Source organism: Perca fluviatilis, chromosome 21, assembly GCF_010015445.1.
Source record: "Perca fluviatilis chromosome 21, GENO_Pfluv_1.0, whole genome shotgun sequence".
Lineage (NCBI taxonomy): Eukaryota > Metazoa > Chordata > Actinopteri > Perciformes > Percidae > Perca > Perca fluviatilis.
The window spans coordinates 17,948,589-17,961,037 of NC_053132.1; the positions used below are offsets into that span (position 1 = coordinate 17,948,589).

Sequence of the window (12,449 nt, forward strand, 5' to 3'; positions counted from 1 at the left end):
CTTACACACTGCCTGCGTGACACGCACGTCTTGGAAGAGTTTCCAGGCAAAATAGAATAGGAAAAGATGTTTATATGTCATTTAGACACTAATAGGCTACATATTAATGAATGACATGTTGATGTTTGAAAGTCTCTAGGTTTTGATATAAATGTATAGGCTAATGAAAAAAAGAAAATCGATTATCTAGCCTAATATTGCACCTGTCAATACAGAACGAAATATTCTGTAGCCTATTTTGCCGTCAATCCTGCCAACGTTGTCTTTGATGTAATCAAATCAGTATGTTTAACATGGTATTTCATTTTATCAATGGGAAACATACATGTGTCCAGACAAAGGCCGCGTCAGACACATTTCTGGTGTGTAAAGACATAGAAAAATCCACGCAGCTGACACGCAACAGAAACGCCACGCTCACGCCACGCAGGCAGTGTGTAACCGGCCTTTTACAGTCTCAGCCTGAGTCTGACCTGCATCTCTTCCGGGAGAACAGAGAAAGCAGAAAAAGTACATGCAGGAAAATAAAATCAATACATTATAGAAATAAAAAGAAGTTGCTTCTATAAATGTATTATGTGACTGGCATTTGAGTGTCTGAGGTGAGATCGAGATGAGAGAAATAACACCAAAACAAGGATCTTCATGAGCACCAGTCATAAACCCATCTGATCAGTGGTCTTTGATGATGATTCATTAAGGTTATCCCTGTTATGTCGATGCTGTTTTCCCAGTCCAATCTGTTCTGCTTGGCAAACATGTCTGGCAGGAAGCCTGTTGTTAAACATGTACAGTAAAGGGGAGCTGCCAGTGCACTGAATTAATTGAAAGTCTTGCCTCGTTCTTACCTAAGGACAGTTGGCAAAGTCACCGCGTGAAGGACTTGAGGCCATAAGCTGTTGAATTATGCAAGAGTGGAGCAGCTTGTTCCTTCAAAGCATGAATCAAAAGTAGAAGCACACGGGCGCATTGAGGGTGGATGGTTGGTTGGATGGGATGGGAGCGTTCAGGCGCTAGGACCCGTTACACGTGAGCGTATTATTATTTTGCCAGAGGGTGGAAACGGTGAACAATGAGGGAGCTGACTGGTAGGAGCAGCAGAGGAGCAAGATCTGAGATCCCCCCACCCCCCTCCTCAAACCCAGATTCCCTCCGGACCGACGGTCAAAGCAGACTGACCGGCAGACAGTGAGAGCAAGACGCAGAGCTGAGTTTGGAGAGAGTGGGCACATGTGGATTGGTCCATGCATGCTGCAGAGAGCAGAGGTTTGCTGAGCCCCCTGCGTGGATGTGAGTGAATGAGTTCGCCTCTGTGTGTGTGGTGCTGAACTGGGTCATGCGGACCACTGGAGGAGCGACAGATAAACACGCACCCTCCTCCCGCTGCTTGGCAGGTTGACATGGTGGGCGCTCAGAGGAGGGATCCCAGCCTGTGTCCTCATCTCAGCCTCCAGCATCAGATGATGATTTGATTTTAATCCGCCTCCGAAGAAAGTCACAAACTGAAGAGCATCTCCAGAAAAAAAACAGGGCAGAAATCTTCTTGGGTGGGCAGCAGCAGGCGAAGCACAACGACGAGATCTCATCCGAGCTTTGTCAGCTCTGAAACTGCAAGGTTCCGATGTTTTTAAGGGACCTGTTTGGTTTTCTTATCATTTTAAACTGATCGATAACTTCCTTCAAACGAGGAGATCCATCCATCGGTTTCCTGCAGAGCCCAGCGGATCAGAGCGCAGCAGCTCTGCTTGCCGAGCGGATGCAGGACCATGGAGGAGAGAGACAGGTCGCCAGCAGGTGAGTGAGTAGCCTAACACGTAGATGCACCCTGGGGTGCATGGAACAGGTTCAGTCTAAAATCTGAAAGAAAGAAACGGAGAAAGCCAGAAATAAGGATTGGGAAATGTGTGTCATGCTTGGGTTTTGATTTCTATTTTGAATGTTGTGCAGTTTTTATTTTTATTTTAAAGAGCTTGGATTTTAATTGTTTTCATAAGGCTATTTCTGATGATGTGAGTAACTTAGTGTTGTCTGAACTCTCATGGACAATATTCATTATGAATAATAGATTCGCCTATAATAAAGCATCTATGTCAGCATAACAGCATGCAGCTTTATTTACCATAGGCTATGATTAACTCTAACTGATGGTGGAGCTGCGACTTAATTTCTATGTTCACCCCAATCTTTCGTGAACCACGCACCTATTTGATTTCCACTCTGCTTTTGTGATTTGGTGTGTGCTGGATGGATGCGAGAGCATCCGAGGGGTGGCACTTTTAAACGCCCTTTTATACTTGGTCCAGGACGGACAGGTGATATCTCATCGTTATCCATCTATCTTATCTCTCTTATGCCATCTAATGCATTTAAATGAGCAGCTGACTTAATAGAACAGACCCTGTAAAAGCAAAGTGGTATAATGGACTCTAAATGAAAGGCAACAGCAGCTAATACACGCAGATTTGCTTTTGTCTTAAAGAAGCAGCAGTTATGACTAAGGCTTTTAAAGGAGTAGCTCATCCCAAAATTTAAAATAAAATTCAGTGTCAAAGTGGCTCTACCTGGAGCAGGTATGTGTAGTATTGCCTCAAACACTATTAAAACCTTTGACAGACAGAAACAGTTTTAACATCAGCAATTATACTAAGCATTCAGTTCCACCTGGATTAATCATGCCATTTAATATGCATGACAATGGTAGGAAATGCTGCTCTTTTGACATAAGTAATCAAAAAACAAACACAACTTAAAGAGCATCTAAGCCTGGGATCTTAACTGAGTCTACTTAAGCCCACTTCCTTCAAATTTCCACCACGAATTACATAAGCAAAAACATCATGGGAGTTGATGGAAATGTCCCAAACATGGCCTGCAGAACTAGGAAGGTATAATCAGGAAGGCAGGATCTGCCAACAAATAAAAGGACTGCAATCTTTATATGGAATCAGCAGATCCCAGACAATGACCCATCCAATAGTTGGCATATACACACAAGTTTAACCCACCGTTGCCACCTACATAACTCAAAGAAATGCACATATAATGTACAGTTTTACAATTAATACTGGCAAAATAGTGTTCCAGTAAAACAACATCCTACTGAACAGAAGAAAAAGGATACCAACAGTCAATTAGGACATATAGAGGACATTTTGTTACTCTCTTGTTCTCTCTTACTGGGTGGAAATAAAGAAACAAGACATCACATAATGTCTACGCATTACATCCTAACCTGCCATTATGTTAGTGAGACAACAGTGTAATGATGCCCCCTGTCAGTCAACGTTCATAATGTGTGTGTGTGTGTGTGTGTGTGTGTGTGTGTGTGTGTGTGTGTGTGTTGTGTGTGTGTGTGTGTGGGTGTATGGTACAAATACAATTGTTTTCGATGCAGCATTTTTATTCATTTATTTATATTTTCCATTTGGCCTATGCTAGTTATTAACAATCATTTTAGCGTTTGGTTAATCAGTGTTTTTTGATTTATGTACAGTACGTTCTTCTTTTAAATCTTCTTGTATCTTACATTGTGTCCTATACTTGCTTTTGCAGCAATGACTAATATCTATGCAATAAATGCATTGTTGAATTAGAATTTAATAGAGAGAGAGAGAGAGAGAGAGAGAGAGAGTTAATTGCAGCGTCAGCAATCACCATTAGTGAATTAATTTTGATTAGAGGCTATTATACATGAGCAGGATTGCATATTACCATATTCTGTTAGTTTGCCTAGAAGTGGAGGGCGAAATGGTCTGAAAAAAAGGAGCAGTGTCCTCCTTAGTGATGCTCTAACATCATTTAGCCACACCCCCTTTTAGACCCCATTTTCTGAGCTCATAATAGAGTCAGATTTCCCCATGTATTTGACATCAAAGGGACGCATGCCGTCTACAGCATGTGGTACAAAGGAAGGGCTGCTTCAATTCAGACTCACTGGATTTCCCCAATCCTGCTCTCTCTCTCTCTCTCTCTCTCTCTCTCTCTCTCTCTCTCTCTCTCTCTCTCTCTCTCTCTCTCTTTCTCTTTCTCTCCACCCCCCTCTTGCCACATTGGAACTTGAGGCTACTGGACTGTGAAAGAGTGGGGGTTAGGTACAGTGGGTTCCCTGGGTATCTTATTGCAGAGATATTTAATTGTGGAATGATTTTTGTGCAGGTCATGATTACAATGAGCGAGATGATGACATTGCTTATGATGGCATTTTAATTCAGGTGTTACAGTTTCTAATCCCAAAATCTTAATTCCAAACTACAATATGTATTTAATCTGCAGTGGGATGATTTTGTTGTTGGTTTTTCATTGTGCCCATTTTTTCTTTGATGGTCGTTTGTGGTCACCGCCCATTACTAGAACCAAGTGTCCTTCACCTCCCATAGGGAGTTTCCACTCTTAGTCATTGTTAGTATCCCTTGGGTTATCCCTTCCCAGTTTTAGGTCATCCCAGCAAGAGGCCTGTAGCCGCCAGCATTTCCGCCAGCAGGCGGTAGCTCCATGGGATGTGTGGCATACAGTAATTAGAAAGATAGAGAGAGGGATGATGGGAAGGAGAGTAGAGGTGAGACAAGTCAGGGATGGGTTGCATTCAGCCCCAGTAGGGATCCTCCACATGGACAGCCAGGCAAATCTGAGAGGGGGTGATTTGTCAAAGTGAGTGCCCGTGGCTCAGGCCACTGGTTCACCTATCACAGCACAGCGGGAGGTTTCTTCAGCCGTGTGGTGACAGAAGCACGAAACTCTGATGTTCTGTGTAATGAAGGTGATTCAGTTTTTTTATGCCTAAGTAACAGAGTGTCCTGACTGCAACTGGCTATCACGAGGAAGCCCATTTGTTTTTTTGATTAAATGAAAGATTGTTTCGGATCACAGTCATTTGTTTTTATTCTCACACTGAGACAACAAGAAGAGGGACAGACAGATAAATACATCTATACGTGTGTCTATGCGTGCAGTTGTTTTCTCTCAGCCAGTGAGAGAAACCACATCAGTCACATCGTATTTCACGTTTTCACTTTGACCCAGAGGCAAGGCATGTTGGGCATTTTGACAGTAAATTGGACACAGGAGATCAGTCTTCACCCATAATGACTCTTCTGCCGAGAGCAAAGCAACTAGTCCATTAGTAATGGAGAGAGGTAGCGACGTGCGGCAGGCTCTGCAATCTATTTCTTTCATTAGTCCCTTGTTTACATTTTCTGGAACAGACAAGAGAGAAAGAGTAGAGGAGGTAAGAAGGCTGGACTAGAAAGGACACACTCTGTGTGTAAAGCTGATGACATGTTTTGTGTAAATAAATACATATGTTAAAGATGAAGATGCAACATCAATGCCATTGCATACATTTTCATCTTTTTTTCACAAGTACAATTTATCTCCTATATGTGAGTCAGTATTCATGTTTAACCTAACCCCTGTGAAGTCTTTTTGTGCTAATCAATGTCATGTCACAGTTCATTGCGACTGTATCACTTGCATAGTTTACACCGGAATAACTCAATGAATACACAATTATTGTCTCCGATGAGAGTCGTGTGCAATACCACAGATATTTGTCCATCTGCAGGCTCTGTTTCCTGTTAATGAATTGTTAATGTTACTACAGTTAGTCTTTGGAGAACAAATAGCCCTGTTTTTGAAGATAACCTTGTAGTTGTAAGAGTCTATACAGCGGTACTTTGAGCTAAATGAGCTAAATGCTAATCTCAGCATGCTAAGATGCTCATAATACAATGCTAACATGCTGGTTTATCAGGAATGATGTTTACCATGTTCACCATCTTAGTTTTGTATGTTAGCATGCTAGCACTTGCTTACTAGCACTAATCACAAAGTACAGCCGAAGCAGATGGGAATCAAGATAGTTTTAGTTAGAACCAAAGTATTAAACAAATTCAAATTTTGACCCAATAATGGCGCTAGCTGAAAGGTTAAAGAACCAAAATTATGTTCATTTTCAGGTTCATACTTGTATTTTGGGTTTTGTTTTTGCACCTGTCTCTTTAAGCCCCCCTCCCAAAAAAGCCCAGTGTGCTCTGACACCTGGGGAATGACTGTAGCAGCACTGTAGCGGCATTTTCTATCTATATATAGTATGGTTGTGACATCACAACCATACAGAAGGCTTGACGGCTCATTTAAAGGAACTGTTTCTGAATACTGGCTGTGTGCATTTCTCAGTAGACTGAGCGTTTTGATACTTCCACAGTATTTACATAGCACCTTGATCTGCCTCTTAATCAAAAAAATACATGGAAATCTGACTTTTTACAATATAGGACCTTTAGGATCACCACAAGTATTACAGTTCATAGTGAAAACATGGGAACATGTGTGTACCATACAGTATTTCATGGTAATCCATCCAATAGTTGTTGGGGCATTTTCAGTCAAAACCACAAATGTGAACTTGTTGGTGCTGGAGGAAAAGTCAGGGGATGACCAAAGTCAGTAGGATTCATCCTCTGGAGATCATGAATTTCTGCACACAATTTCCAATGGTTTCCAATAGCCCAATATTTTCATCCAATAGTTGTTGAGATATTTTAGCCTGGACCAAAGTGGTGGACAGATCGACCAAGCGGCATAGCAACATTGCCATCCCTAGAGCCATGCTAGCGTGCGTGGGAAAAAATAAAGCTTTTCTTGAAACCTGTGCCACCTGAAGTCAACAGTAGCCTAAGACGTAAACCCACAAGTGTAACTCTCAGAGTTCAGAGACTAAGAACACACCAGTCACACACTGAGGATGTTAGGAGACAGTTGTCAGCCGCATCACAGGATAACTCTCTGTTCTCAACTCCAGCTAGGTGTTTATAGAAAAAAAGGTCAACTGCCTCAGTAGTTTAATCTCATGTGTGACACGTGGAGTCAGCCACAACCGGTTTTCAGACGCTGTGGTTATTAGAACGTGAAACAGGATGTTTTGCCTTTTTCTGGAAACAACTAGGTTTTTAAGAGGGTTACACTGCGAATACACTCAGCTCAGTTTGAGTAATTGGAAAAAGGAGTGATATTGCCAAATCTGTATTTGAGGGGAAATTAGTGGCTGGAAAACAGATTGTTGCTGCTGAGCGAAAACCTTCGATCTCAACTTTTCAGGAATTCGAAAATTGTCCAATTGTTTTCAGACACTCAAATGTCATGCTTACAGATGATTGACAATGAGTGGGACAGGCTCAAGAACCCACACATATTAAAATGTGCCGCAACCCACATCTTCATCTGCATGAGAAGCGTGTTGCTGTTACCTTGTCTTTAGCCGCCTGAGAGTACAGGAGAGGAGCAGAGGGCAGAATGGGAGATCAGTGGGGCATGTGTGGCTGTGGTCGAGCACGAATGCTGAGTCGTGCGGAGGCTCAGCTGCTCCCTCTCAGAGGTAGTAACACAAAGGGCTTTTGATAGAGTGTCACTGACTGCTATACCAGACCTCTCTGCCCTCCCTCACATACACTCACAAACACATCATCTTCCAGAGACCACATACAGTAACTTCATCACCACACCTCCAGGATGCTACACTGCAGTTTCTGGTTCATATTTACAGAGTCATGGCAGCTACGGAGAGCACCGTCTCCCAACCACTCATCACATTTCAGGCCTTCTAATCCAGTTCTGCAAAGGAAATGAGTGCAAAGCATCCTGCGTTGTTGGGTGTGGGGGGGGTGCTTTTGTCTTTGTTGGAGCTGAGTAATGTGATTAAGATCCATGCGTGACTGCTGCACATTCTGCCCGTAGAGCTGACTGGAAGAAGTGCCAGTAAACAAGTGCTCCCTTCGTTCTCCTTCGTTCTTGCTGATAGAGGCTATGGGGCCATGCAGGGTGGGCGGTCAGAGGAAATGTTCTTCCAGTCTGTCTGTCAGTCCTGTTTAAATGTTGGACCACAAAATGATCTGGATAATGAACTTTGTTGTTGACTCGCTGAAGGCTATACAGTTGGCACGCTCAGAATGAGTAGGCTACAATATTTATAGTCTCTTATATAAGCATCTTAGTTCTTATGATAAAATCAAGAAGCAAGTGTTATCTACAGAAAAACATACGGGCACACAGGGCACTTTCTATTTGCAGTGTTGTTTTTTTTCTCTTCGACAAAGAGTGATGAGCCAAGAACACAAGGCTGCAAAATGGTCGCATCCTATTTTAGTTTCCGCTGGCTATATTTAGCACTTTCTTCCCACAAGATAACTGAGGAACCTCGACACCTTCAGAACAAAACCTCCTGTGCTATGTTTTCATGAACTGTACATTAACTACTGTGAATTAATTCAGCTTTTTTTTAATCACCTGTCAGTCAACTCAGACACATTTGTGAAGCTCTCGTTTAAACCAGTGGTGCTGAGAAAAAGGCTGCAGGGAGACGAGAACAAAGAGTGAAGCAGTTGCCTTTGAATGATAGATGAAAAAAGACCGTCAGCAAAATTGTTTTTGCTGATTTGATGCCTATTAGTGTGCGTATGTGTGTGTGTGTGCTGTGCATGATTGGATGATTACATTTGATTATGCGTGTAGAAAAGGGTGGGGGGTTGGGGTGAAGAGAGAAGGGTGAGATCATTAGTGCTATCCACTTCATTTCCTCAAAAGGTCTAATCATTTGTTAAATACTTTTATCATTTGCTCAATCACTGTAACAGAAGCTCACCTGCACAGTCACTCATTCCTGATTTTTAATTTGTTGTCAGTTGGTACATCTAGTGTGTCTGACTCCATCTGAGCTTGAAATTAAAGCAGCTGTATTTTCCTTTCTAGGATCAGTTTGACCTATTTCAAACTTGGCACTTCTGAAAATTAACAATAACTTTTTTTTTTCAGCTTCAGCAATATACATACCTTATCACTGTGCACACCAAATGTATTTTCCAGGCAGAAATAAGCAACCTCTTTTCTCTCAGCACCCCTGATTGTTTCTACTCTTGAAAAATATATATGAATAAATCTGAGTGGTCACAGATGATCTGTGGCATGCCTTACCGGGTTTTTATATATATATACTTGGAGCTGTCGTCTCTCTCCATTTGTTCCATTTTTTAGACCTTCTAACTGGCCATATTGATTTTCCCATAGATGTCTGCCAGTAAGTGCTGTCTGAGACCAGCCATATCTAAAATCTGGCCAGAGTGATCTAGAGGGACAGCAGGAAGTCCAATACATTAACTGAAAGCACTTTTCCTGTTGATGCCTTTCCTGAATTGATTGTATGGAAATGAAGGTCTGTTAAAGCCTTCCTGATGTAACCACCTATTGGGACACAATGTACAGACAAGAATATATGGATGTGCGCCAACAGATATAAATATACTGAAGAGTTTTCTGTCATAAACACATTCTTATATTGCCTGCCATCTTCAAAGCAGAAGAAAACCTGACCCTAAGCAGTGTTTTTTCTCTTTTCATTTAGTCTGCCCCACAGCGTCAAGGCGAGCCTGTCTCTTTCTCCATCTGGGCCGGGACGGGTGGGCAGTGGCGGGGGCTCCCCTACATCCAAGATGGGCTACTGTGGAGGGGTGCCTGTGGAGGACATGCAGGCCCTGGCCATCACTTCTCTGTCGGCAGCAGATGTAGCCAAACAATATGAGCACATCCGCGAGCTGGGGAAGGGCACGTATGGCAAGGTGGACCTAGTGGCACACCGGACGCAGGGTGAGTTATCCTTTATCTATAAAGCATAAAAGCATAAATACAAAAATTTAATTTTGGAAAGCAGATTGTTCAGATCGCCACATTGTGCCAGCATCTCTAATTTCAGCAGTTAAAAGGGTTTGTTAAGGATTTGTTTTAGGTCTACTGTTTAATCCTTGGTTGTAAGAAAATCAAGGTTAACTGACTCAGCCTGAAAGCGGTATAATTGTAAAAGTATGAGGCTGAGAAGTGCTTTTTTTAAGTGCTGTGTGCGTGCTAAACATCCTCTGTATATCTGCAGCTGTGATCATGAACAGCTGGTTGTATGGGTGTAATGGAGGTGATATTCATTCACTGTACATGTTTATAGAAATGAATGTAGCAGCTGTTACAAAGACAGGGTTGGGTAGATGTATCTCTCCACTCCTTAGAGTCTCAGGTAACACTTCCAAATTCACTTTGGGTGCTTTGGATAACACTTGAAGTGTTTTGGATAGTAAAAGTACTTATTTGATAAACCAGACCTTAATTGTGTCCGTCTACATGTTTATATTTGATTTTTCTGTTTTTTTAGGCACCAAAATGGCGCTGAAGTTTGTTACCAAGAACAAGACGAAGCTGAAGAGTTTCCTGCGGGAGTACAGTCTAACAGGCTCACTCAGCTGCAGTCCCTTCATTATCAAAGTCCTGGACGTGCTCTTTGAGACGGAGGACAGCTATGTGTTTGGACAAGAATATGCCCCCGCTGGGGACCTATTCGACATCATCCCCCCACAGGTAAAGCAACCATGCTTCCTTCCACCAATCGCAGTCCTCGCTCAGCCAGAGCTGCTCCAATCAGCCGCCATGTTCAGACACAGCGGTTTTAACAAGCTCTCCTGGGATTGGAGCCTTGTCTTCGTCCTGGTTTTCTCTCCGCGCAGAGCTCTCGCTTTGCTTTAGAGCTATTTCAGTTGATGTACGCTGAGTGCTTGACTTCAAGGTTCTTCTAAAGACTCATTAAAAATGTTTGCAGCGGAACTCAAAACTGAGATTTTTTTGTTTTCTTTTAGTTTTCCTTTTTGGAGCGTATCACTTTTTACCCTGTACTTCTACCACTCAATATAACCATCGCCTACTTTTTTTTAACTGTACTGTAACCTACTCACCACAAAGCTCTTTAATGGTATCACCTCCCATAGTCTCACCTCCTACACAATGTACTGTATCTATTAGACTGTATTAATTCAAATATTCTCTGTTTTTTTCTGCCTTCCTTTCTCCAACACTTTCTCCTTCCCTCCACTCTCCCTTCTTCAGGTGGGTCTGCCAGAGGAAATGGTCAAACGCTGTATGCAACAACTGGGCTTGGCCCTGGACTTTATGCACAGTAAAAACCTGGTGCATCGGGATGTCAAACCTGAGAATGTGCTCCTATTCGACCGCGAGTGCCGCCGCATCAAACTGGCTGACTTTGGTATGACCCGACGCGTGGGAAGCCGTGTGAAACGGGTGAGTGGCACCATCCCCTATACAGCGCCAGAGGTGTGCCGCGCTAGCCGTGCTGAGGGTTTCCTTGTGACCACCAGTCTGGATGTGTGGGCGTTCGGGGTTCTGGTCTTCTGTATGCTGACAGGCAATTTCCCCTGGGAGGCAGCGCTGCCGGCCGATGCCTTCTATGAGGAGTTTCGGCGCTGGCAGAAAGCAGGTTGTCCTGTGGGGACGTACCCGTCTCAGTGGCGCCGCTTCACTGATGACGCCTTGCGCATGTTTCAGCGGCTGCTCGCTGCTGAGCCGGAAAAACGCTGCGGAGTCAAGGACGTCTTCTGCTTTGTCAAGTATGAGCTGGTCAGCGAGCTCAGGCGCAGAGCATCTTGCCGAGCCAAGAGAGGTGAGAGGTCAAGTTCGGGAGTGTGCACTGGCAGCTGCACTTCCTCCTCGTCCGCCACTTCGTCACGTTCCTCCCACAGACACCCCGAGCCCTCGACCCCTCCAGGAACATCCTGCCTGCGCCCGGCACCACTTAAACGCAGTGTCCTGTCCGACCCGCTATCTCCCAGAGAGGAGTCTGGACAGCACCAGTCTCCAGGCCGAGACAAGAACAAAAGCCAGATGATGATGGCAACTGCCATCGAAATCTGTGTGTGACCACGTGAATGTTAGCAGCGGAGACTAAATGGCTTTTCACAGTAATAACAAAGCTGGGAAGAGGTGTTAATGACTACCACAGAGACTCCGGTGGAGGAAAAAGAGAGTTAGGCCTACTTTAACCATGAAAGAGAAGCTCAGGATCACATCCCCAGCTGTGCAAATGGACAACATCAATCAGCGGTACACACGTGGACAGCTTATCACTGGCACATGCCGTTTAGGTTTTGATTTGTGACCAAAGACTTATTCCCAAGCTGAGAAGCCGTTTAAGAGTCCGCTGATGTTGCTCCTCTCGGCAGCTCATCCTGCCATCCAGACATGTGTGTTTTCTGCCCATACACTGTGGTGGTGCTAATGATTCTATAATTACATACTCCATAAGAAAAACGGCTTTTCTCTTCTCTCTCATCACTCCATGTCTCTTTACTTCTGTTTATGTTATGTCTCTTTACTAGTGTTTATTTATCTGAGAATATAAGCTCCGGGGAGGCCAACACTTTATCTGATCTGGTGATGCTGTTCAGTCGGAGGCCGGTGTTCTGAGGGCAATGTACGAAACATTCGACTGCCATTTCTCAGACTTCCTGCCAACTTCCAATGCATAAAATTTGTCTTTTTTAAAGAGAATGTGTTATAAAGAGAAAAAGAAAAAAAAAGGAAACCTTTATGTAGCAGTTTGTATGATCATGTCGGTGTCTAGACTTAGA

The 12,449-nt window shown here is 43.4% G+C and overlaps 1 protein-coding gene across 2 annotated transcripts; it reads left to right on the forward strand.

The window, feature by feature from the left end:
• Positions 1–949: 949 nt before the first annotated feature.
• On the forward strand, positions 950–12,145 carry si:ch211-183d21.3 (serine/threonine-protein kinase SBK1). 2 transcript variants are annotated; one of them, XM_039789283.1, is made up of 4 exons: positions 950–1,794; positions 9,392–9,633; positions 10,187–10,389; positions 10,912–12,145. In XM_039789283.1, the coding sequence occupies exons 1-4, from the start codon at positions 1,757–1,759 to the stop codon at positions 11,737–11,739; spliced, it is 1,311 nt and encodes a 436-aa protein (XP_039645217.1). In that variant the 5' UTR covers positions 950–1,756; the 3' UTR covers positions 11,740–12,145. The 2 variants fall into 2 exon arrangements, with proteins under 2 accessions (XP_039645217.1, XP_039645218.1); XM_039789284.1 differs by lacking the exon at positions 950–1,794 and adding an exon at positions 4,732–4,756.
• The last annotated feature ends 304 nt before the right edge of the window (positions 12,146–12,449 follow it).